The sequence below is a fragment of the Podarcis gaigeae genome (assembly GCF_964106915.1).
Source record: "Podarcis gaigeae genome assembly, chromosome: 2".
NCBI lineage: Eukaryota > Metazoa > Chordata > Lepidosauria > Squamata > Lacertidae > Podarcis > Podarcis gaigeae.
The window spans coordinates 60,256,508-60,279,389 of NC_139679.1; the positions used below are offsets into that span (position 1 = coordinate 60,256,508).

The 22,882-nt window shown below is 40.4% G+C and overlaps 1 protein-coding gene across 3 annotated transcripts; it reads left to right on the plus strand.

The window, feature by feature from the left end:
- Window positions 1-1,696: 1,696 nt before the first annotated feature.
- Window positions 1,697-16,231, plus strand: LOC310839694 (F-box/LRR-repeat protein 21-like). Of its 3 annotated transcripts, none has more exons than XM_083728577.1 (7): window positions 1,697-1,966; window positions 2,804-2,889; window positions 5,519-5,618; window positions 10,796-11,255; window positions 12,488-12,610; window positions 13,084-13,255; window positions 14,376-16,231. In XM_083728577.1, the coding sequence occupies exons 4-7, from the start codon at window positions 10,884-10,886 to the stop codon at window positions 15,017-15,019; spliced, it is 1,311 nt and encodes a 436-aa protein (XP_083584703.1). In that variant the 5' UTR covers window positions 1,697-1,966; window positions 2,804-2,889; window positions 5,519-5,618; window positions 10,796-10,883; the 3' UTR covers window positions 15,020-16,231. The 3 variants fall into 3 exon arrangements, with proteins under 3 accessions (XP_083584703.1, XP_083584704.1, XP_083584705.1); XM_083728578.1 differs by having other exon boundaries at window positions 1,766-1,966; window positions 5,524-5,618; XM_083728579.1 differs by lacking the exon at window positions 5,519-5,618 and having other exon boundaries at window positions 1,766-1,966.
- Window positions 16,232-22,882: the final 6,651 nt, after the last annotated feature.

Sequence of the window (22,882 nt, forward strand, 5' to 3'; positions counted from 1 at the left end):
CCAATCCTGAACCCCCCCACCCTTTCCTTGCAGGCTTTGACAAATGAGTGGCGCTCCTCTCCACAATGGCAGCAGGAGTCAAAATAATAACAATCATTTGTGGGCACTGTTCAAGTTATACATGTGTAGGACCATCCTTCACAGCACTTTGTTGGTTTTGGTTACGTCTTTTGTGTTTTCATTTTGTATTTTTATGTTGTGAATTGCCCTGTGATCTTTGGATGAAGAGCGGGATACAAATTAAATAAATAAATAAATGCTTGTGCTTATAGCAACTTGTGGCTTGCTGTAAGCACCAATGAGTTAATCGGTTTTGACAACAAGTCCACTTTGCTCAGGGTTTCACTGCACCATAGGGCTCCTGCTTGTTTATTTGTAGCTGTGTCACTATCTCTCCTACATCTGATGCCACATGTCAGCAAAGGAGGTGGTAGGTATGGTTTGGGGAAAATGGACTCACAGGTAAAAATGGGGGGGGGGGCTGTGCTAGGCACAGAAGTTCTCTACCCCCTAGAAATGGCAACCCATTTCTCAGGAAACGAGGCAGGGGAAAAGGGAGGGGGCTGTTAAGGCAAGCCTGATGTTTTGGGTGGAATTCCAAAGTCCCTACAGACTATTAGGGGTTCATGATATTCCAAAATTATGCATTATGACTCTCTGCATTCGAATCAACCTATTCCTTACAGCTGCACTCAACCAACCACATTGGCTCCACCCTGCAGCCTTCTGATGCTCACATTTCCAACAGCCTCCTTTAGCCAGTCAGCTAAACTGGGGAATGCTCCCCATTTTAATACCCTTCCAGCACATGAAGCGACCACTTAATTCAACTGATTTCATTCCCTAGGCAGGGATGTGGTCAATGTTGCTGGACCACATACTGTCCCCACCCAACTCCCATCTACTGTACTCTGTATTGGAACTGTGTTCAGAAGCTCCATTACTTGCGCATTTGCCAGCCTGGCCAAATGGCAGGCCATAAATTTAACATATACACAATAAATACCCCTGCCATTGGCTATGCCCCTGCCATTGGCTATGCCATCTGAGACTAGTAGAAGTTAGGTGTCCACAGCATTTACCCAATCAAAAGTGCTTCGGCTCCAGCACATGCACTCAGTCTACAAAATAATTCTCTAACAGTGAAAGCAGCAGATGCCCTACTGGATTTTTTTTCACTCAGCTTCCTTTTCCTCCTGTTTTTAGCCTTCCATCAGCATGACCAAATGGCATCTTCGTCACAGCTGCTCCTATTGAGAGGCAATAATTCTCTAACCCTATTAATAACTGCCCCCGCTTCCCTACCTCTGCTTCAAAGTATCAGACGAAGTGTGTATTACACACGAAAGCTCATACCTTAAAAGCTTATATTTAGTTGATCTTTAAGGTACCACTAGAATTATTTAAAAATATTTTTTTCATCTTGTTATTTATTATGCTATCCTAGTCTAAGCGGAGTTCCCTAAAGCTAAAGCACAGGCCTTTTCTACCATTTTAAGCGTCGCCATGGCAACCCCTGACAAGCACAAAATGGTGGCGGGAGGCACGCAGCCCCGCCCACCCCCGTATGCGCGCGCTACTACAACCCCGCACCAGACCTAACCCTACCCTACCGAACCCGACCCGCTTTTCGGCTCCAAGGGAGGGAAAGGCTCGCCTGTCGTAAAAAGAACGCGGCGAAGCGGCAGAGTGCGGAAGTGAGCGACGAGGAGATCGAGATGCGCACGCGCCGGAATCTAGGTCAACGGAGCTGGGCACGCTCGCGCAGGCGCCAGAGGGGAAGGAAAGGAGGCGAGGGTGGGTGCGGGTCAGACGTTGAGGCAGCTCCTCCTCCAGTCCGCCGCCGCGGAAGTGACTGGGCTTGTTGTGGGGTCGAGGTGGCGCCGCCGACTTGTTTTTCCTTGCCTCCCTCCTCCGCCTGCCCGCCCGCCACTCGCGTCCTGGCACGAGCCTTCGGGATTCTGAGGTGAGCGGGGAGGGGGCGCCTTGGGTGCGGCGGGCAGCATTAGGTCATGCGCCACAGACGCAACAACAAGGCCCGTTTGGGGGGAGAGGGCGGGGGGCCGCGGCGGAGAAACGGCTGCGCGCACTTTCAGGGCCTGGAAGGCGTCGGGAGCGTTGGAGGCGCGGCTGAGCCAGGATGCGGGAGAGGAGCAGCCGCCTCCGCCGCGAGTCCCCATTGGCTCGGAGGGCGGCAGTGAGGCGTCCGCCAGAAGTGCGCGGCTGGGGGCGTCCGTTGGGATCCCTCGCGCCTTCCTTCCCCTGGCAGAAGTCACGAAGCCTGTTTGGAAGTCGGTGGCAGCTCTCGAGGGAGGGAGAAAGAAGCGCCTTTGGGGGGGGGGGCACGAGGAAGAAGCAAAGCCGTAGCCTTCCTAAATCATAAAGCGATGCCAGTAATTAGCCCTTAGCCCCCTAATGCACCCTGAGCTGAAAATCTGCTTCTGACGTAAAAGAGTGCGCGTCCGTGTACGCCTTGAGCGACTGTTTATAAACAGCCCTGCAGCTGCTGACAGGTAAATAGACTTATCTGCCTTTCGTTTGCCTGTCAGTGTGTTCGCAGCCAGTGGGACAAAACGGTGCAGTTGATTCGCTTTCGCTGCTGGAAGCTTTTCACTTTTTTGCCAGGAAGATTTTTTTAAAGGGAGAAAAGAAAAACAATTAACCCACACAGCTAGTATTGGGAACCTAATGGGTTGTTACTTGATACTTAACATTGTGCTATTGTGGCTTAGTACACAGGCTCTTTTCTTCGTAGGGGAAAGTGAACTGTTATCTTGACTCAATTCTGATTTTTGCCCAGCAGGTTTTGAAAAACAACAGTGTTGAATGAAAAATCTAGGGACCTTCATTGCAAGTTGGAGTGCTTAAAACTAGACTGAACAAACGACAGTAGGTAGCTTTTTATTTCACAAATAACTGCAGGAGCTAATATATCATGAAATTTATTTGCTAAAAATGCATTTTCTGGTATGTGTCCAGTGAGCTTGTCATTGAAAGACAGCTTAAGAGTGGTGATGTTAAACCCAATGTCAATTTTCTTTCAGATGGTAGAGATTTTAAATATCCTGTTTGATTCCTTGCTTAGTTCTTGAAGATGGTCAGTTTTTCTACACCAATTTTCTATGCAGCAGATAAGGATAGTAGGACTGTTTACATCTTCACATGGATTTTACTGCAGAACTATGAGTTCCAGTTATTAACATATATCTGAATCTAGTGCAAAAGGTACATAGTCACATGGTAAATAATTGTGTGGAAATGTGTCAACTATTTTTTTATTTTCTTTGCTACCATCTGAAGATCACAGGGCAATATACAACTAGAAATGGCAGCTGTTTTTAAATGAGTTATAAAGCAATATAACAAGATTATGTTTGCACATCATTCTTAACAACCATTACATGTTGTTTCCTGTTACTTTAGCTCAGAATACATTATATTTTTATTTCCAAAACAACCCTCAGTTTACATTTGAGACATTAAAACCTGTAACTTGGTTCTCAGTGTCTAAGTTAATACAACTGGGTCACAGCAAGTATGCTGTCTTCATATGTTAAATAGTTGTCGGAATACAAGATGACTTTAAACCTGTATAATGGAAAACTAAACTATTGACAATACATAATATATATGGTAATGTGAGTTATTATGGGACAACGTCTTTCACCCGAGCCTATACTCAATTATTTCAACTGTCTGTGTTTTGGATTGGACATTTTATTTTGTCCTCTTTCAAAACTGTACTGTGTCATGACAGAATTGAAAGTTAGTGAAACAAGCAGTTTCCAGCATATCAGTTTGACTTGCAAATGGCAAAGTTTGTGTTCATGAATTCTCTGAAAATACCATGAATTGGGTCAAGACGTCCACTGTGTTTGCACATGCCACACTACGCTTACCAATTTCTATTCCAGCATTTGTACTTTAGCCAGTTTGAGATCATTGGCTGAACCTCTAAGAAAAGGAATATTCTCTTAATTTCTAAATTGTACTTAAAACCCCCTCATAAAAAAAGGTGTACTTCTGTCAGATCTAGAATTCTTGGGTTTTTGTTAGATATGGCACTGTTGGGATTTTGTCCTGATCTGGTGTATGGCTTTCTGCATGATCATCTGAAGGCACCCTTGATTTTTATGAAATTATGCCTTATAAAGAAGCATATGCAGTTTGTGTGTCCTTTTTAAAATACCATTTTTAAAAAAGATGCTCTGCAGAGTCACCCAAACTGCTCTATAAATGCTCAGTATTCATTAATCGGTTTTGGGGTCTTTGCATGATAAATATTTTGTTTAAAATTCTGTGTGTTTTTTATATAAAAAGAAAACTAAATCAAAGTATTATATAAAACAGAATAACCTGTTACATAAAACCGTGGCAGAATTAAAGCAGAACTAAAAACGCAATTAGGGAGCATATGGTGAAAAGTGTGTTTTAATACAAAATAATTTAAACAGCAGTTGAGTCTGCTCTTCAGGGTTTTCTTTTTAATAGGAAATTTTGGGGAGAGGGGAAAGATTGTGGGTTGGATTTTATGTACTGATGGAAAGAGGTGTGCAATGAGTGACTTTCCTCCTTCTGAAAAGCCTCGCCACAAGGCTCAGGGGACTGAGATTGCTGAGGGAAGTCACCGAAGGCACATTCAGTGAGAATGTTGTCTACTCTTGGAAGGTGCCTCCACCTTCTTGCAGTTACCTTCAGTCTCCTGTGCCATAGCTCACCCTATTCAGTAAAGGCATTTCAGGGGACTGCTAGGGAAAGAAGATGGAAAAGCCATCTTCTGCTCTCCCCCTGCCATCAGGAGTTGGATTCAAGCTGTTGTGTATGCAACAGCAGCATCAGTCCTTGGGGAAAGGGTGGGGGCGGAACTGTGGTGGCAAAACTCCAGATTGCTTTTTGCACTCGGGAAGTATTTGTAGTTTAAAGGGATCAGTTGAATCTATAATGGCACCTTATGAGAATGAATGTTCATAATTTTAAAAATAAAAAGGTGCACACACTCCAGGATCTTATACATAATTTATCAGGTGCAGTGATGAAGTTATAAGGTGTTCGTTGGATTGAGGATTGCAGATTGAATGTTAAACATTTCCCACTCCTAAAACTGGAACTTGGTTTCCAAGGAAGAAAAAAATTGATTTGTTTGGTACAGTGGTACCTCCAGTTACGAACTTAATTCGTTCTGGAGGTCTGTTCTTAAGCCGAAACCATTCTTAACATGAGACGCGCTTTCGCTAATGGGGTCTCCTGCTGCTGCCACGTCGGCGGCATGCGACTTCCGCTTGTATCCCGGGGCAAACTTTGCAACTAAGGGCATCTACTTTCGGGTCAAGCATTCGTAAGGAGGACAGTACGTAACCCGAGGTTCCACTGTATCTTCCTCTCTCTGTGTCAGAATAGGTGAAAATCTGAACTCGGTGCAGTTGTAGTTCTTAAATTCCCACATATTATAAGATTACAAACTCACTCTGAAATTCTGTTTTGGCAAACTGAATTAAAATTTCTTTGATATTTTACCTAGCCTAGAAGTGCAAGCAGACAGATGTGGGTGATTGACTCATGGACGCAGATAACCCAGTTCATTCATCCAGCGTTAACTATAATTTGGACACATTCTTTAGGTAAGAGAATGTTGGTACAAAAATGTATTGTATAGTTTGCTTTGGGTTTAACATTGCCATATTAGTAATAGCTGAATGTTATCCATAAATATTTGTTCATTGATGTGCTTTCTGTGCTTTGTGCAGCAATAAACAGGCTATCTATGCTATGATATCCATCATGTTCTGTTGCTAAATAAGCCAGAAATATGTCTTCTGTATGCTTTTGAAATAAAATGCAAAAGAAATATCAAGGCAACCACTTCATTTCAAAGAATTAATAGTGAAGAGTATTTTAATCTTCAATGAGATATTAATGTAACTTTTTTCCAACTGTTACTAACTTTTAAAATCCAGTTCCAGGTGTCTGCATCTAATAATATATCTACAACCAAAATACCGCCTTAATAGTTAAAATACAGTGATACCTCTAGTTACGAACTTAATTTGTTCCAGAGGTCTGTTCTTAACCTGAAACTCTTCTTAACTAGAGGCGTTCTTTCGCTAATGGGGCCTCTTGGTGGCATACGATTTCTGTTCTCATCCTGGAGCAAAGTTCTCAACTTGAGGTAACTCTTCCAGGTTAGCGGAGTTTGTAACCTGAAGCATTTGGAACCTGAGGCGTTTGTAACTCGAGGTACCACTGCATATTCATTCGAAGAGTGCCTAACCAGAATGCCTAACCTGAATGGGAGTTTTAGAACTTTTGAGAAAAAGATGATTTGCACTTAGCAGTCTGCCAGTGAGAGACAGTTACGATCTCTGCCTTACATCTTCCACTCCTTGTACTTTAGTTATCTTCTGGGCAGCTTTTCTGTGAGCCAAGCTGAAAGAATCTGGCCCATCCTTTATTGGTCACAGCTGAGTTCCTGACATCCTCTTCTCTCTTGCAGGGAGGAGTCTTAGGTCTTAGAGCAGATTCCCATCCATGTTACTCAGAAGCAAAACCCACTGTATTCATGGGAGTTTATGTTCCAGCGATAACATAAGGAGAGAGCTGTTGGATGAGACCAAAGCTCAGCATACTGTTTTCCAGCGTGACCAGCTAGAAAGTCCACAAGCAGGGCATGTAGAAATAGCCCTCTCTTGTATTTGCTCATGAACAACTAGTGTTTTGTGGCAGGGATAAATAATCATCCTAACAAGTAGTCATTGACACATTAGTCACCATAAGCTAATCACTTTTAAAGCCCTCTAAAGTATCATCACCATAGCTCGCGGCACCCATTTCCTTTAATTATGCTCTATGTGAAGTATTTTATTTTTTCAGTCCTAAATCTAAACAGTTTCCTTGGAAACGGTTAGATTGTTCTGAGAGAGGGGGGAAAGAACCCTTTCTCTGTGCCCTTCATCCACAACATGCTTAATTTTTAAATCTTGTCATAACCCCTTCCCTGGTCACCTGTTTTCTGAAGACCCCAAATGGAGTTGCATCTCTCTTTAGAGAAGATGCTCCTTATCAGCCTTATTCTTGAGTTTTCGCATTCCTGAATAATTTGATCTCATGCACTTTGATGATCAGCCTTAACTCTAGGTTATATACAGGTATGAAAGAATTAGAAAGTATTGGCTCAATACTACTTCTTAGGAGATCCTACATTTTATTTCCTTCCCTTGTGAGAACTGCTTTCTTCCCGTAAGTGTCCATAGGATTGCAGCCTTAGTTCCCTGTTTTGCACAATACTTTTTGGAGTATCTTTCCCTTTTCTGAATTTTGCCTAACTGCACAGAGATTCATTAGAATCTATTAGAGCCATTGCAGCTTTCCTACAAATGAACAAATTTAAGAAGCAATCATGGGAAGAAGTCAGCACTACTGAATCCCAGCTTCAAAACTATTCTATGATTTGTTGCTGGGTTGGCATTCCATTCCATTAGTCCAAAGCTCTTTCAGGGCTTTTAATTTTCCTACTTGTTGCAAGCATGTTAATACAAATTGTGCTTAGCTTACAGAATGGAAATTGCCTGGTCAGCTTGCTAGGCAGGCTCGCCTTGCTAATAAGTATTGAGGGGACATCCCTGACCTGCTGCCATTTGCTGCCCTGTCCTCTGTATCTGGTTTCGTTCCAATATAACACTGGACACACCTTAACTGAGCCTGGGTGAACCTTGAATTGTTTATCATATTTTCAGTACTTAAACAGTTGTAATTTTCTTAGTTGAAGTATAAAGGCATATGTTTGGATATAGTCAGGTTTGCCAAGCTTTTATAAACTGCATGGTACATTCTTCTGTGTTAGAAGTCTTGCTCCATTGGTGTTTTTCTTTCATGAAATTAATCAGTTCCAGATATTTTGAATTTCAAACCACTAGTAGGAAGTGATTTACTTGCACAAGTCATAGTTCCAAAACTTGACTGCGTCCCTCATATGGGTTTCCTAGACTTGGCAGGTCGTTTTTTCTTTGGTGGATGACTTCATAGGTCAGCCATTCTTCTAGGACCCCACCCTGCTCTCCAGTTAAGGAATCTTTTCACACAGACAGGATGACTCATCAATGGGATGGCTGTTCTGACACCATAAAGGTACTTGTGTTAGACAGGAATTTCCACATTCTCTAGAGGTATGTGTGCAAGTGCACCTCTAATTCAAGGCTAGGTGACTTGTACAACTAGCCATTAAGCTGTAGTTGACTTAACTGGGGGGGGGGGGGCAAGCTTGAATCTGTTTGGAGACACTTTGGTTCACATGCAATGTTTTTGTCTTAACTATTAATTTGTTCAGAGAAAAGTACTAACTACAGCTTTATAATTTCTAGGTGTGCAGAATTAGTCGTTCCTACAGTATTGCTCTGCATTCTGGTCAAACTGGCTGCATGTATGTAACCTGAAGCATATGTTAACCCAAGGTACCACTGTAAACCATTAGCTATGATTTAGCATCGTATGCTAACACTACCATTGTCACATGCTCTCATTTGTTTGTGAGGTAGATTATAAAATAAATACAGTGGTACCTCGAGTTACATACGTTTCAGGTTACATATGCTTCAGGTTACAGACTCCGCTAACCCAGAAATAGTACCTCAGGTTAAGAACTTTGCTTCAGGATGAGAACAGAAATCGTGCAGCGGCGGCGCGGCGGCAGCAGGAGGCCCCATTAGCTAAAATGGTGTTTCAGGTTAAGAACAGACCTCCGGAACGAATCAAGTACTTAACCCAAGGTACCACCGTACAGCAGTCGCAGCTTTATAGTTTGTGTCATTTTATAGCTATATATTTTGGTTGCTTTGTCAACTAAGTATCAGAAAACTATACTATGACTTTCACAGCTGATGTTTTAGAGACGATACTGTAATAGTATCTGAATATTATTACTAAGACTGTAGTCCTGACTTTGCTTACCTGCGAGTAAGGCCTATTCAGTCAGAATTACCTCAGAGTGGACTTGTGTGCTGTAAATTGTCCTTGTTTGCTAGTAATGTTTTGGTGGTTGGAGGACGCATTTAATTATCCCAATAAATGACTGATGCTAGCAGCCAGGGACTCGAGCAGCATTCTTTGGGACACCCCCCCCCTTGCCTGCTATTCATCTTCTCTGAATATAAGTGTTTCTTAGAGCAATGTGAACCTTCAGCTTCAATATATTATTTATCTTTCCTCTGGAAAAACACTGTCTTTCAGCATTTGTCTGCTCTTTATTTTTTTAAAAATGGATTACTTAAGTGGTCCAGGCCTTCGCCAGGATTAGAGAACCACTTGTTCTAGAACAAAAAGGTTGATGAACTCCATCTTGGCTCATACTTAAGACCTCTAAGCTTAACTCCCCCCCCCCCAAAAAAAAGCCCCAGCAACATTGGGTTACATAGAGTGAGTGCTCGTCCTACTCAGAGTAGACTCATTTAAGTTACTAGGCCTCACTAACTAACATTCATTAATTTTAATGGGTCTACTCTGAGCAGAACTAGCATTAGATACAACCCATTGTTCCTATGTTATATGTCTGTCTTGGCTGCAAATGTCTGTAACCTATACGGTACAAGATTATCTTTCTTGTACTCATCTTACATTGCTAAAATATTTTGGGTTGTATCCAATGGTGTCACTCAGCAAGGTGAAGGGGGGAAACAATTTCTAGCAATTCCCCATTCCCCAAGTCCTAAATACAGTATTGAATTATAAGATTCTGCAGAACAGATGGGGCAGGGAGGAAGAAGGGAGAATTTACCAAAATTGTTTCGCTCTGCTGGTGAAACGTTCTGCTGGTAAGTGACACAGTTGGACACACCCTTCTTTGTGGAAGATTTAACCTTTAAGATTAAACCTCTTAATATTTTTATCATTAATGAAAGGATTTGAACTTCCACCAAAAAATTATAATTCACAAAATTAAAAGCACCTTTTTAATTGATTTAAAACTTTCATTTGGTTAATCTTAAACAGTGGGCTGGGACTTACTGATGGGCCCTGGGCCACTTTCAGGGAGGCCACAGCATGCCCAGTACTTGAACTACTCTCTTGGCATACCATAAGCTTTTGGTTGAATCAGTGTCAGCACAGCCACCATTTTTGCATGCTGAGTAAAAGTTGCCAGGGATGCAAGTTAATAAATATAATAGCAATCATTAACTAGGAATAGAAAGGAAGGGAATCGGGTAGAAGTGAATGTAGAAACAACAGAATGGAGGAATGGCTGTTGGAGATAAGATATGAGTGCAAAAGGAGAATGGGAGAAGAAATTACAGGAGATGAATAAAAACACCTTTAAAAGGCATGTATAAAAGGGGGAAATACCAAAGAAAACTTATTTCCTGTTTCTGCTTAAAATTTGGAAGTGGGTAAGTTGTGATACTCTAGAGCAAATGTCAGTACTTATTTTAGGAGAGCTGAGCTATGGAACTCCTTGCCACAAGAAAAATACTGTAGCCATATGTTTCATATATCACTTGTCAATAGAACATGATTCCCAACTAATTATATCAAACTGTGCTTATACCTGCCAATATTTTTTGACTAGCTGTGCAGCTGAACATGCTTGCAAACCTCCCTGTGATTGGGAACACTGTTTCTGATCATTCCAAATAAGAGGAGTGAAACATGCATGTGCCTCACCCCCCCCCTTTAAGTTTAAGTCCTTATGCATTGTTTTGAAAACTGGGACAAAGGAACAAACAATATTATAGCTTACAAAAGCAAAGTTGCAAGATATACTTTGGAATTCTAATTATTTTGTTTGTTACGGCCCTATGTACTTTTATAGAGATCTACAGTACTTGAAAACTTTCAGAAAGCTTTGCAGCTTCTATACCTCTCAACAGTATTGTACCTGAAATCATTTTGCTCTCGGAATGAAGAGGATCAGGCAGACAGCTAAAGCTGAAAATCCAGTTCTTCAAACACTACAGAGGACAAAAAAGCAGAAAACTGGTTTTTACAACACTCTGTTTGATACATCTCATCCTTTTACCTTGATGGACTGGGGAAGTCTGCCACACCACGTAGTCTTGCACATCTTCCAGTGCCTGCCTCTTGTTGATCGTGCCCGTGCATCTTCAGTTTGCCGGAGATGGAATGAAGTGTTCCATATTCCTGATCTCTGGAGAAAGTTTGAATTTGAGCTTAATCAGCCTGCTACTTCATACTTGAAGTCTACTCACCCAGATCTTATTCAACAGATTATTAAAAGACATGCTAATCATTTGCAGTATGTCAGCTTCAAGGTAAAGAAGCCTCTTTTGTGTTCTAGTAATAATTAAGAATATTTTATGTACATTGAATTTTAGAATATGTATTTGTCAATTTTAAAGAAACTTACTTGTTTAGGCTAGTGTTTACTGTTTTTTTTAAGTGTAGAGATATCAAATAGAAATGTGCTGGCAACTGCAAGTTTTCTATGTCTCCAATTCCTATCTTCCCAGGGAAACCAGTGTTAAGAGATAATGTGGGCATCTCCTGGATTCAGGATACTTTTTGTTGTTGTTAATTAGGTAGGGTTTACTTTTCAAATGCACCTTCAGCATTATTTCTTTACCACTTTCAGTAAGTGAAGTATAGTGTATTTACCACCTACTTGGAGCATTTCAGGTAGAAATGAATAGTAGAGAGCCTGAAACCAAGGAGATTCAAATTCAGATTTTGGACCAATCTCAATCTCTTGGCTTAACCTACTTCACGGTGTTCTTGTGAAGGTAAAGGAATAGATTTTCTACATCACCTTGAACCAATTTGGAGAAAGGGTAATACTGTAATAGCTTCAGGTTATTCTTATTATTCTTATTTAGTCACTTATTTAGTCACTTGAAGGTGTCTAAGTGACTTACATTAAAGAAAAATATATGCACATATATAATGCTGTTGGAAAAAGGGAGAGATTATATAATAGATTAACATGTCATATTACATACAAAAACAAACCAGCCCTATAAACAGTAACAAAAACATTGGCAGTACTCAAGCAATAAACAAAGCAATACTTGCACCCACTAATTAGCAGATAAATAAATCTCAAGCCCCTCGCTGGTCCAGAGACCATTCACTTCAACCAAACAGTTCCTCTCCCACCTCCCCACCAAATCAGGTGGTCACTGTCAACCTGCCTTTGGATTAAACTGAATCACTCCAGACAGCCTGGAAGGTACACTTCCTTCCAGCAGGTTTGGAGTGACAGACTGCTTGCATTCCTTTTTCAAACACAGGGATGCTGTGTTTTATGAAATCAGCACTAAACTCTGTGTCATGCATGCAATACATAGTTGCTGCTCAAGAATCTCTGGGAAGCATTAATGAAGTTGCAGTACAGAATTTTGGACAGGTGTGCTCACTAAGAATCAAAAGTGCTTTGCAATAACTTCAATGCACAAGTACAAAGCAGCACATGGCTCTCTACATTGCATAATGAATATAATTCAATGTAATGTTGATTTTCACTAAAGTATTGTGTGTTGCCTTTCAGGTTGATAGTAGTACAGAGTCTGCAGAAGCAGCTTGTGACATCCTATCTCAGCTGGTGAATTGTTCTATCAAGACACTTGGCTTGATTTCAACGGCAAAACCAAGTTTCATGAATGTTTCCAAGGTAATATTCCATAGAGTTCTGAACTTGAAATTATGTCTGTAAATAAAATGAGGTGGGACCTGTTCTAAAAGTTAGGCTTACTCTGCATGTAATGAATTTCTAGGGTAATTAGGGGTGAGGTTGGGCAAAGTTGCTAATTGCAGTGGCATGGTATTATTGGGACTTCAGTACCAGATTTTTATGCAGGATGTAAAATGAGCATGAGCTTCAGGTTTCTTTTAAAATAACATTTGATTGCTCAATGTCAAATTTTTGACTTCCATTAATTAATTTATTGTAATTTCCAGTACTCAGCCATTCAGCAAATGGAGCTAGGAGCTTCCACTTCATAGTGGCCTGTCTGCCAGTTATTTTTTATTTTGTTTGTTATTTCCATACATTTTCCCTTTGAAAAAAACAAGATTGGGGGATAAAATTTTAAAAGTCATATAACTGCATGCCAATGTTTTCCTTCTCTTTTTTTGTCTGAATAGGCCCACTTCGTATCAGCTCTTACAGTAGTATTTGTCAATTCCAAGTCATTATCTTCCATCAAGATTGAAGACACACCAGTAGATGATCCATCCTTGAAGGTCCTTGTTGCAAACAATAGTGACACTTTAAAATTGCTCAAAATGAGCAGTTGCCCTCATGTTTCACCAGCTGGTAAGTAATCTGAGAAAACAAAAAGTAATATAAAAGTAGCAGTTCATGATTAATTCCTTCAATTAACATTTTATTTATTTAAAAATCACCTTCATAATTATCAAGGTTCCCTCTTACTTTACCAAGTTTATGAAATTCTTTTATCAACTTTTGTCTTTATTACAGAAGAAATAAACTGTATATATCATTATTAGCATTACATCTGAAAGAGGATTATGGCTTGTTTCACTCCAGAGATGATTTAGTCCTTATGGTTGGGTTGCAGCAAAACACAAACATTCCCAAAGCAAGAGCCATCTGTGTGTTGACAATGAACTATTAACTTTGATTTATTAAGCTATGTGGATGCTGCCATAGTCTCTGCTACTCAGATGAAATACCTTTGTAGGCCCAGCATAATGTTTGGAAACTGAAAACAATTAAGAAAATCACAGCTTTATTCTCCATAGACTTCAAATTTTGGTGAATGAATTTCACTAATTGACTATGTTAAGATTTGAGTCCTTTATGCTTGTGTTGCTTGCTTTGTTAATATACTGACAAGTACTGCCTTTCATAGGTGTCAAATCCTTTTGGGTAAATAAAATTGTTGTGAAGGTTTTTGTTCTTGAAACATACTGAGAGAAAATATTGCATACAGACAGCAGACTGTACAAAAAAGTTACATTTTGAAATGCAATTATTTTTCTCAGTGAGCATTTACATTGCTTTCCCTTGTGATTGGAACTTCCAAAAACAGTTCTTTACAAGCACGATTTCGTATCCTAGACCTCAATCTAGAATAATTGCTAAAATATCCGCTGAACAATATACAGACCTTCTTACCAATAATCCTCATTTAAAACATACATAATAATAATAATACATAAATAAGTGATGCATTCAAACAGATATACATGGCAGGCAAAATCCTAGCTCTTATTATAGGCTACGTACATAATGGCACAATCTTATGAAGCTTCACATAAAAGTTGTTTGATAACAGCCTAAGAACTTGATGCTGGTTTCTGATAATTGTGATGTCCTGGAATTGGGAATGTTCTTCAGCATGGTAGAGGTAAACTAAATTAGAGTCTTTCTTTGTACTTAACTTTTCTTTCCTTCTTTTTGTCATTCCTAGGAATTCTTTGTGTTGCCGACCAGTGTCATGGCCTTAGGGAGCTCGCTCTTAATTACTATCTACTAAGTGATGAATTGTTACTGGCTCTTTCAAGTGAGAAGCATGTTAATCTTGAACATCTCCGTATAGATGTTGTGAGTGAGAATCCTGGACAGATTGAATTTCACACTATCAAAAAACAAAGCTGGGATGCTCTCATTAAACACTCCCCTAAAGTCAATATTGTGATGTACTTCTTTCTATATGAGGAGGAATTTGATGCCTTCTTCAGGGAGGAAACACCTGTAACTCATCTTTATTTTGGCCGTGCAGTAAGCAAATCAATGCTCGGACGTATTGGACTGAACTGCCCAAGGTTGATTGAATTGGTTGTCTGTGCTAATGGCCTACAGCCCTTGGATGATGAACTCATTCGCATTGCTGAACGCTGTAAGAATCTAACTGCCATGGGGCTTGGTGAATGTGAAGTTACATGTCGAGGCTTCATTGAGTTTGTAAAGATGTGTGGAGGCAGGCTTACCCAGCTGTCCATTATGGAGGAAGTGCTTATTCCAGACAATGACTACAATCTGGATCAAATTCATTCTGAAGTTTCCAAACACCTTGGAAGAATGTGGTTTCCTGATATGATGCCAACATGGTAAAAAAAAAAATCAATAAGGCAAATGGCCAAATTGGACAGAACTGGCTGTACAGGGTGTTGCTTTCTATGCAAATAAGGAATCTTAAATATAAACATACTGAATTATTTTCCTCAGTTAATTGCATACCGGCAGTACTATGCCAATCATAAAATGGAATAGAGTATACTGAATAGTGTATACATTGAAAGTATATCCATAAAGTGCTTAGTTTATCCTCCAGTTAATTGGAGTATTTTTAACAGATTTGTATTTAATTGTTAAGCACTTGGTTTAGTACAAGTTACTTTTGTACTAGTATTTCTGGTGTGGCTAAACACTTCGGCCTTCTTGGTAAACTTCTGCCTAATGGGTGTCTGGATTTTGAGTTAAATCGCTGTTTCTCCTGTTACTGTTCCTTTAATTAAAACCAGTGGTTATATACAACTTGTAAACAACAACAGCTTATAGTATGATGCCTGAGGCCTATATTTGTATTAGTATTGTGGCAATGCTCAAGCTACAACAGGACAACTGTGTAAATGCACTATTTCACTGTTTCTCTCCCCCCCCCAACTCCCCTAACCATCTGAATGCAGCCCTGTTTAGGGAAGCATTTATTGTTTAACAGACTATTGTATTTTAATATTCTGTTGGAAGCTGCCCAGAGTGGCTGGGGAAACCCAGCCAGATGGGCAGGGTATAAATAATAAATTATTATTATAATTATCATAACCAGTTGAAAAATTGTATAGAAAACATTGGTCAATACATGTCCGAGAGCTTACGGTTTTTCTAGTTACGGGTGGGTGGTGGGACTGCAGATGGCAGCCATAGTGATCACAGCAAAGGCAGTTGGAAACATCTCAGCCTTCCGCCACTTGTAAATTAAGTTATCCTCTTCAGTAATCACTGCCCATACATGTGCTGTAAGCACAGCTTGAAGCGTGGTAGAATTGCAAGTTCACTTTTCTCCAGCAGCTTTTCTCATCTTGCCAGTCTGATACAGTACAAGCAATCATTTGATTTTTCTTCTCTGCCAAACAACCCACAGAGAGAACTCTTACTACTTCCTGTACACAGGATTCCATTATGTAAATAAAACAGATACCAGCATTGAGAAAGGATAGATAATGTATGTCTGTATAGTATTGATGCTACTTATAAGTGATGCCTCTCCAGGAAAATAACTTGTGTTTCTGAATGTTCTGATATTAAAGATACTGGTTACCCGAACCCATTAGTTTATAGAGATATTTCCCCTGGTTGCATTTGTGTGCATGTGTGTGAGAGAGAAATTCCCATCTTTTCTGGTTGGAGCCTCTCAGGTTGTGCTCCCCTTACAGAGAAAAAACAGTTCTTTCTAACCTCCCAACCCGCTACTGAAGCTCAGGGTTCTTGCATCTTAACAGTTGTCTTGGTACTGCTGCAGGATCTGAACTTATGCAAGTGTAAGCAACTCATTGCTAAACAAACAAACACCTTTAGTACAGAGGGGAAAGGAAGAACCATTTGAAAAACCCTATTGGAAAAAGTTTGGCCAGTCTGCCCACTTGTACTATATTTTGGTATTTCTGTTTGCTCTTGCCATGAAAAGTACTTCATGTTGAAAACAAGCATGTCTAGGAGAAAGGTTTGATCTACTTTCCCAGATGCACCATTTTTCTATTGGTTTCCATGGGAGAGTGTGAAAACTTTCTCCTGTAGTTTGAAGTTGTACAGATGACGAATTTTTTTATCCTGAATGAAATACAGAGATTGCTAGCCCAGAGATGTAAGCAAGACTGCTGTGTATTGCGCATATCATTGTATGCCACATATCTCAGAAATAAGCAGAAATGGTCATGTTTAAGGGATGCCTGATTAGAGGTACAATCAGAAGCTCTGCTCTCTTCATTCAATATTTGATAGTACGCACCTTTTCTACCTGGGAAGCAGGTGTTTAACTTCAGCTCAGTTCATGCTCTTTTATTTTGTGCAATACTTTATTTGGCAGGCACATTTTATCAGTTGGAGCAGGAATTTGATTGTATACGCTTAGTTTAAAGTCCCATTAAATTTAGCGAGATTTATGAAGTAAACATTCATAGGATTGGCTGCATGATTCTGCCTAGACTGACAGCTGGGATTTTAGTAGAGTGGCATAGAAATTACCTAAGCCTCCCACATAAGATCAATTCTGAGTGTTTCATTTTCACATAACATTTCCAGCTCTGAGCCTTGGGTAACTGTAGGAACCAGGCTTTGCTGATGTCAAGTAGAATGTTACCTTAACAAAATTGTTGAAACTGTAACCATGCAAATCTCAACAGCTGAAATGGATATTCAATGCATAAACTGTAGAATTTTAGTACTGTACAGATTGTGTTTGTAACCATTTATGCACAATTTCAGTGTAATCATATGAATGTTTACCCAGAAGTCTGTGTGCTTGGTATTGTAGCCTTAAGTTATGTGTTGTTCACATAAACTAGAGAAAGCAAAATTGTAAGATGAGTGAACCAGTTTCCTTCAGTTCATATAAATTGCTCCAGTTAAAGTACTAATCCACTTTATCACTACAAATGGGAAGGACATTTTTAAAACTTTAAAACTAGGGCGCAGTTGGTGAGGTGTGGTTGGAAGAGCAGCAGAGGCCAGGGACTTTGAAGTAAAGTGGAAGACAGCTTGTCTCCTGATAAGTTTCTTGAATCTCATAACCATAGCTCACTACCATTATTGCGCAAAGCTTCCTAAAAGCAAAGCCGACAGTCATATTGTACAGTTCTCCAAACTTTTAACCAAAGCCATCTGTTGTACATTATGGAAAGCTATAGAAGTTTAATCCTTGGTATGTAAAACAAAACCAAGTAGAGCCATTTCTACAAATAATTTTACACTGCTTACTGCTATTGAGCAGTGATATATCAAATAATGTATAATGTTGTAAATGAAACTATTTCAAAACTACGTATATGTAAATAAAATAAAATGGAATGGAGCTTATTCATTTCAGTTAAGCAAGGCTAGCATACTGAAAGATCTGCTTCCTATGCATGTTGACTATATATAGTGTGTGGGGAAATGTACATAATGAAATTTGATTTTTGACACCTGGAGAAGAGATGGAGTGTTTCATTTTGCTTTTCAAAAGTCAAGGAAGGTTTAACTTTGCTTTTCACTAAAAATACTTATCCCCGTTGCTGCTTTTGAAACCCAGGGCAGCTTCATATTGCAGGTTCAATGAAAAGTAAAAATTGTGCTGGGGAAAGGTAAAGAGATCCCTGACACTTGAGTCCAGTCATAAATGACTCTGGGTTGCGGCACTCATCTTGCTTTACTGGTTGAGGGAGCCGACGTTTGTCCACAGACAGTTTTTCCGGGTCATGTGGCCAGCATGACTAAGCTGCTTCTGGTGCAACGGAACACCGAACCCAGAGCAGCACATGGAAGTGCCATTTACCTTCCCACCAGAGTGGTACCTATTTATCTACTTGCACTTTGATGTGCTTTCGAACTGCCAGGTTGGGGTAGAAAAGTCTTTTAATGTAGCACTAATGTTTTCATTCTGTTCCCAGAAAGAAACAACTTGCACATTTTAAGTAGAGAAAAGTGATTACAATCTTTTTACTGCCTGCTGCAAAGCTCCAGAATGAACTATTTAGGGATAACTTGTAAGGAACAACTTCTATATAGTTATTTATGGGTAATAGCATTTTGCATCTGTATTAAGGTTGTCGATGCAGCTCTCGGTTTTTGCTTTTGCAGATACATTTTGGTAACAACAAGGGTTGGGGAGCTGTTAACTTCTCCAACTTTTCTGTATGAAGAGTGCTGTAGTTTTAAGTGGACCATACTGAAATGAACAGCTGGCTAGAACTGGTTCCCCAGGGCTGGAAAACACTATTTCAGCAACAGCTAGAGCTCACTGCCATCATTCTGCCTGCTGAATTTCAAGCACAAACTTGCTACTTCAAGCACAAATGTCACTTTGAGAAAAGAAAACTACCAAAGTATATAAGCTTATGACTGAAATGTTTAGAAGCAGATGGAACATACAATGATGGAGGTACTAATGCACTGAAACAGTTCAAATTGTGTTGTAGTTCCATATGGCTTCCTAATACTAGAATATGAAATCAAAATTTGGATGAGCCTTAATTTGGATCCAAAACTGCACATCTGAATGCAGAAGTGTGGAATCTGCAACCCTATAGAAATTTCTGGACTGCAATTCCCATCACCCTTGACCATTGGCTAGTTGTTTGGGGCTAATGGGAGTCTTAACAACACCTAGAGAGCCACAAGTGCCCCATTTTTTAAGACACCTATCCACATCATCTACATTCTGACACTACTAATCAGATATAGCTTGATCACAGTTGTGGCTCCAGTGGTTTGTCATCAGTTTAAATGAATAGCTTAGGTGCTCTGGCTTCTCTAAAGAGCATATGCTTGGGTGAACCTCCCTGAGACCTCTGGCTATAGGGTGGTATATAAATTCAATAAATAATAATAAAGCGTGTATTAACAGTTCATTCCATCCTTCAGTACGTAAACCGTAAGCCTTCAGAATATAGTTGTAATTGAAAATAAAAATCTACAAGCAGGATGCATATGTTGTTGAGGTAAATTGCTAATACACTCACATCAGTCACTAATACCTTTTGTGTTAGACCAAACAACTTGTATGTTCCAGCTGCCACCACCAGATGTCGTTTGGGGGCCTACAATCAAAGCCATCTGACAGCTCATCCTCACTTTCATTATAATTACTCAGCTGAAGATTGCAGGCTGATTCACAACAACAAAAATACAATATGAGAACACAAGATACATCATAAAACAAAAATGAACCAATAAACATTCCCCAGACAAACACACAAATGTATTTCCAGTTTTAAAAGTCCCAAGTGTGTAAGGTCTGTGTTTTATGCATTCTAGTTCACTAGTGTCTGGAGCAGTTCCAGCCTAGGTTTTGCATTTCTCGTGGACTTTTCTCATGCCCAAGGTGCATTAGAGCTTGTTCCTAATAAGGGACATCTTTGAGATGCCCTCTGACATTTGTTCCCAATTCATCCTGGGCTGAACTGTTAGCAATAGTGAACCCTGGTGTGTAGGCAGGTGGATGACGGAGATCAAGGTTGCAACAATCGCCTTAAAAGCACCCACCAAGAAGTAGGTTCTGTCTGTACCCTTAAAGTAGTAACCTTTGGACTTAACAGGAGTCATGTATTATATCAATAGGCATGGGAAACCATTAAGGCTGCAGTCTTACAGATAGTTGAGACGTCTGAAATAAGTGGGATGCATTTCGGAGTAAGTCTGCATTGCACTGCATTGTAAATTAGCCAAAATAGGACTGCGCAATCCAGCTCAGCTACAAACACATCCTTCATATTCCTCTCCAAACATTCCATAAACCCTATGCTGCGTTGTAAATAGATGTCTCCCCAATGGTGAACATTTGGATGTGCATGCTCACTTTGATCCGCATATGGGCAGTGGGATTGTGCAGAATAACCTCCCGCAGTCTTCCAATGCATGAGAAAGTTAAGCATTGGGGCGGGATATAAACAAACCCTAAGAGTAAGCTGTTACAGGTGGTGTTTGTGGGGAACAAATACTCATAAACCGTATGCTCTGGAACAGAATAGGCTCAGAGGGAGCCATAGGCCCAAGTGCCAAGCCTTCCACCCATTAGCAGTCCTGGCTTTTGCTTTGCTTTCCATTTTAAAAGCATCCCCAGATAACAAGCCGGAGGTGATAGTTTCCAAGGCAACTGGTACCCATGGGAAAACAAGCAGAGGTTTTCTGCTTCACACCCGTACCCAGCCTACCCACCAATGCACAACCTTATATTGTGGGCAGTCAGGGAGCAGGCTGTGTGAATGCGCACATGCGCAGTGGGGGGGGGTCATAATTGGGAAGGGGCTGTAGGACAGTGGCTGGCTCCTGCTACACACATTTGAGCTCCCAGGCCCAATTTACATTATTTCCAGTTAAAGTTTCCATGTAGGAGGGCTAAGAACAAGCGCTAAGAGCTTAAAAGAGCCAAAGTAGACAAGACCATGCTTGATGGATTCAATGCTTCGACTCAGACATGATGCTAAGCACAGTTTGTCACCACATGAGGAAACCCTGGGCTTACATGCTCCCACCACATGCCCTGATTTCCTCTCATCCGTTTGAATCAAGAGGCAAACCGTGATCTGCTATTGCATCTGAAGTGGGGGGAACTGATGCAGAAAGTTATTTAAAAGCAGTTGACTCTCAAAAGTAAGACTTCTTCCAGTATGTTACGGTTTGCCAAACAAATTACCCAAACACATACAGCTGCTAAAGGGAAAAGGACACTATATATTTATGTATAATCTGGCCCTCATTACTGAACATTTCATTTGGCATTTCAGAGGAAATGTTGGATGTAACTTCTTCCTCTGCTCCACAGAGTCATCCCATTTCAACCATGCATACATCCTTTTTAGCAATTGAAAACCCACCCTTTCAACTCTATCCCTGTTTTACATCTTTGTGGGCCTCCACTTTATGCTATCAATTACTTCAGCATGTTCCCCTTTGGCCTTTTGACAGAGCTGGCCTAACCATACAGCCATAAGAGTCCCACATAAGTGGGTGCTTGCTGAACTAGAGCCAATGCATGAATAGAGTAAAGCAGAGGTGATTTTTTGTGGATAAAGGTGAATATTATTTATGTAGAAGAATTAGTCTATCATGCACCATTTTACTTCTATTCAAGACTCTCAGCAGTCGCTACATGTGTTTTAAGATTCTTCATCATCTGGCAGCTACGTAATCCAGCCAATCTGGAATCATATTAATTCACACTGACGTCATGTACCATGTGGTCGTGTCACGTGATGGCACCAGAAAGATGGCAGTCTTCCTGTCGTGACTTTAATTGTGAGAACATTCTCACCCTGCTACAAAGTAGGCTTAATTATCATCAAAGTGGAGTAAGTGCATTTCACAGAGGTGGAGATTTCCGCCCCCCAAGCCACACACATTGCCCATTTCAGAATATAGTTTTTTGTGCAGCATTGTTGGGTTAATTCTGCACAAAATTTCCAGGGACCCTGCAGCCTAGGAATAAAGGCAGGCAGCTGCAGGTGAACTTATGAAGATGGCAGGAGCAGCAGGCAGGGGTGATCAATAAGCAGAATCTGAGCCTCTTTGAGGAGCTGGGCAAAGTCACTGGCAAAAGCTCAACATTGATGTATTTCAACTCAGCAGGATTTCTTAGGCTCCTCTGCTGTTATAAAAATGCAAGGTGCTGTGGCTGAGAACAAAGTCATTAGGCAGTCGCTGCTATCGCCCTTGTTTTCTGCAGACATAATTGATGCTTGGAAAGGAAGGCGATGAGTAGCTCTCATCTCCTTGCTTCACTTTTCCTGTGTTGCTCTTGCCATCTGCCTATGAGCATTTCAGTGGATGCCTTGGTACAAAGTTTTATATTTCAGATACAAGCCAGGCACTCCTGGCACTGGGATTCTTTGAAGCAAAAATGTTTTGAAAATAAGGGACACCCAGGATTTTTACTGCTGCAGGCATGGACCTGATTTTGCAGTCTGAGAAACACTCTGGTTATATTCAATAATCGTCAGCAGGGGGAGCGACATATCTCCGTTTGTACTTCATTCTACATTTCCCACTTTCTTTTCCTGTTTGGATTTAAAATGATTGTTTTGATATTCTCTGCATGATACGTCTCCCTTCCTGTTTCATTTCAGGGATAGTGACACAACACTGGAGTACTTAAAATTAACTGCCATGTGTTTTTTGCTTCACAAAGGCACAACATCAAGTCCATTAGCACACTGCCAAATACCTTCCAGTACTGATAATTAAAACATACCTTTGCAGGCCAGTTTTTTTATTAGCCTTTTT

Excerpts from the sequence above, each read along its gene's own strand:
- LOC310839694 (XM_083728577.1), top strand. The coding sequence starts at position 10,884 with ATGAAGAGGATCAGGCAGACAGCTAAAGCTGAAAATCCAGTTCTTCAA. Across the intron at positions 11,256-12,487 it reads TGCAGTATGTCAGCTTCAAG|GTTGATAGTAGTACAGAGTC; the intron begins GTAAAGAAGCCT and ends GTTGCCTTTCAG. Across the intron at positions 13,256-14,375 it reads CCCTCATGTTTCACCAGCTG|GAATTCTTTGTGTTGCCGAC; the intron begins GTAAGTAATCTG and ends TGTCATTCCTAG.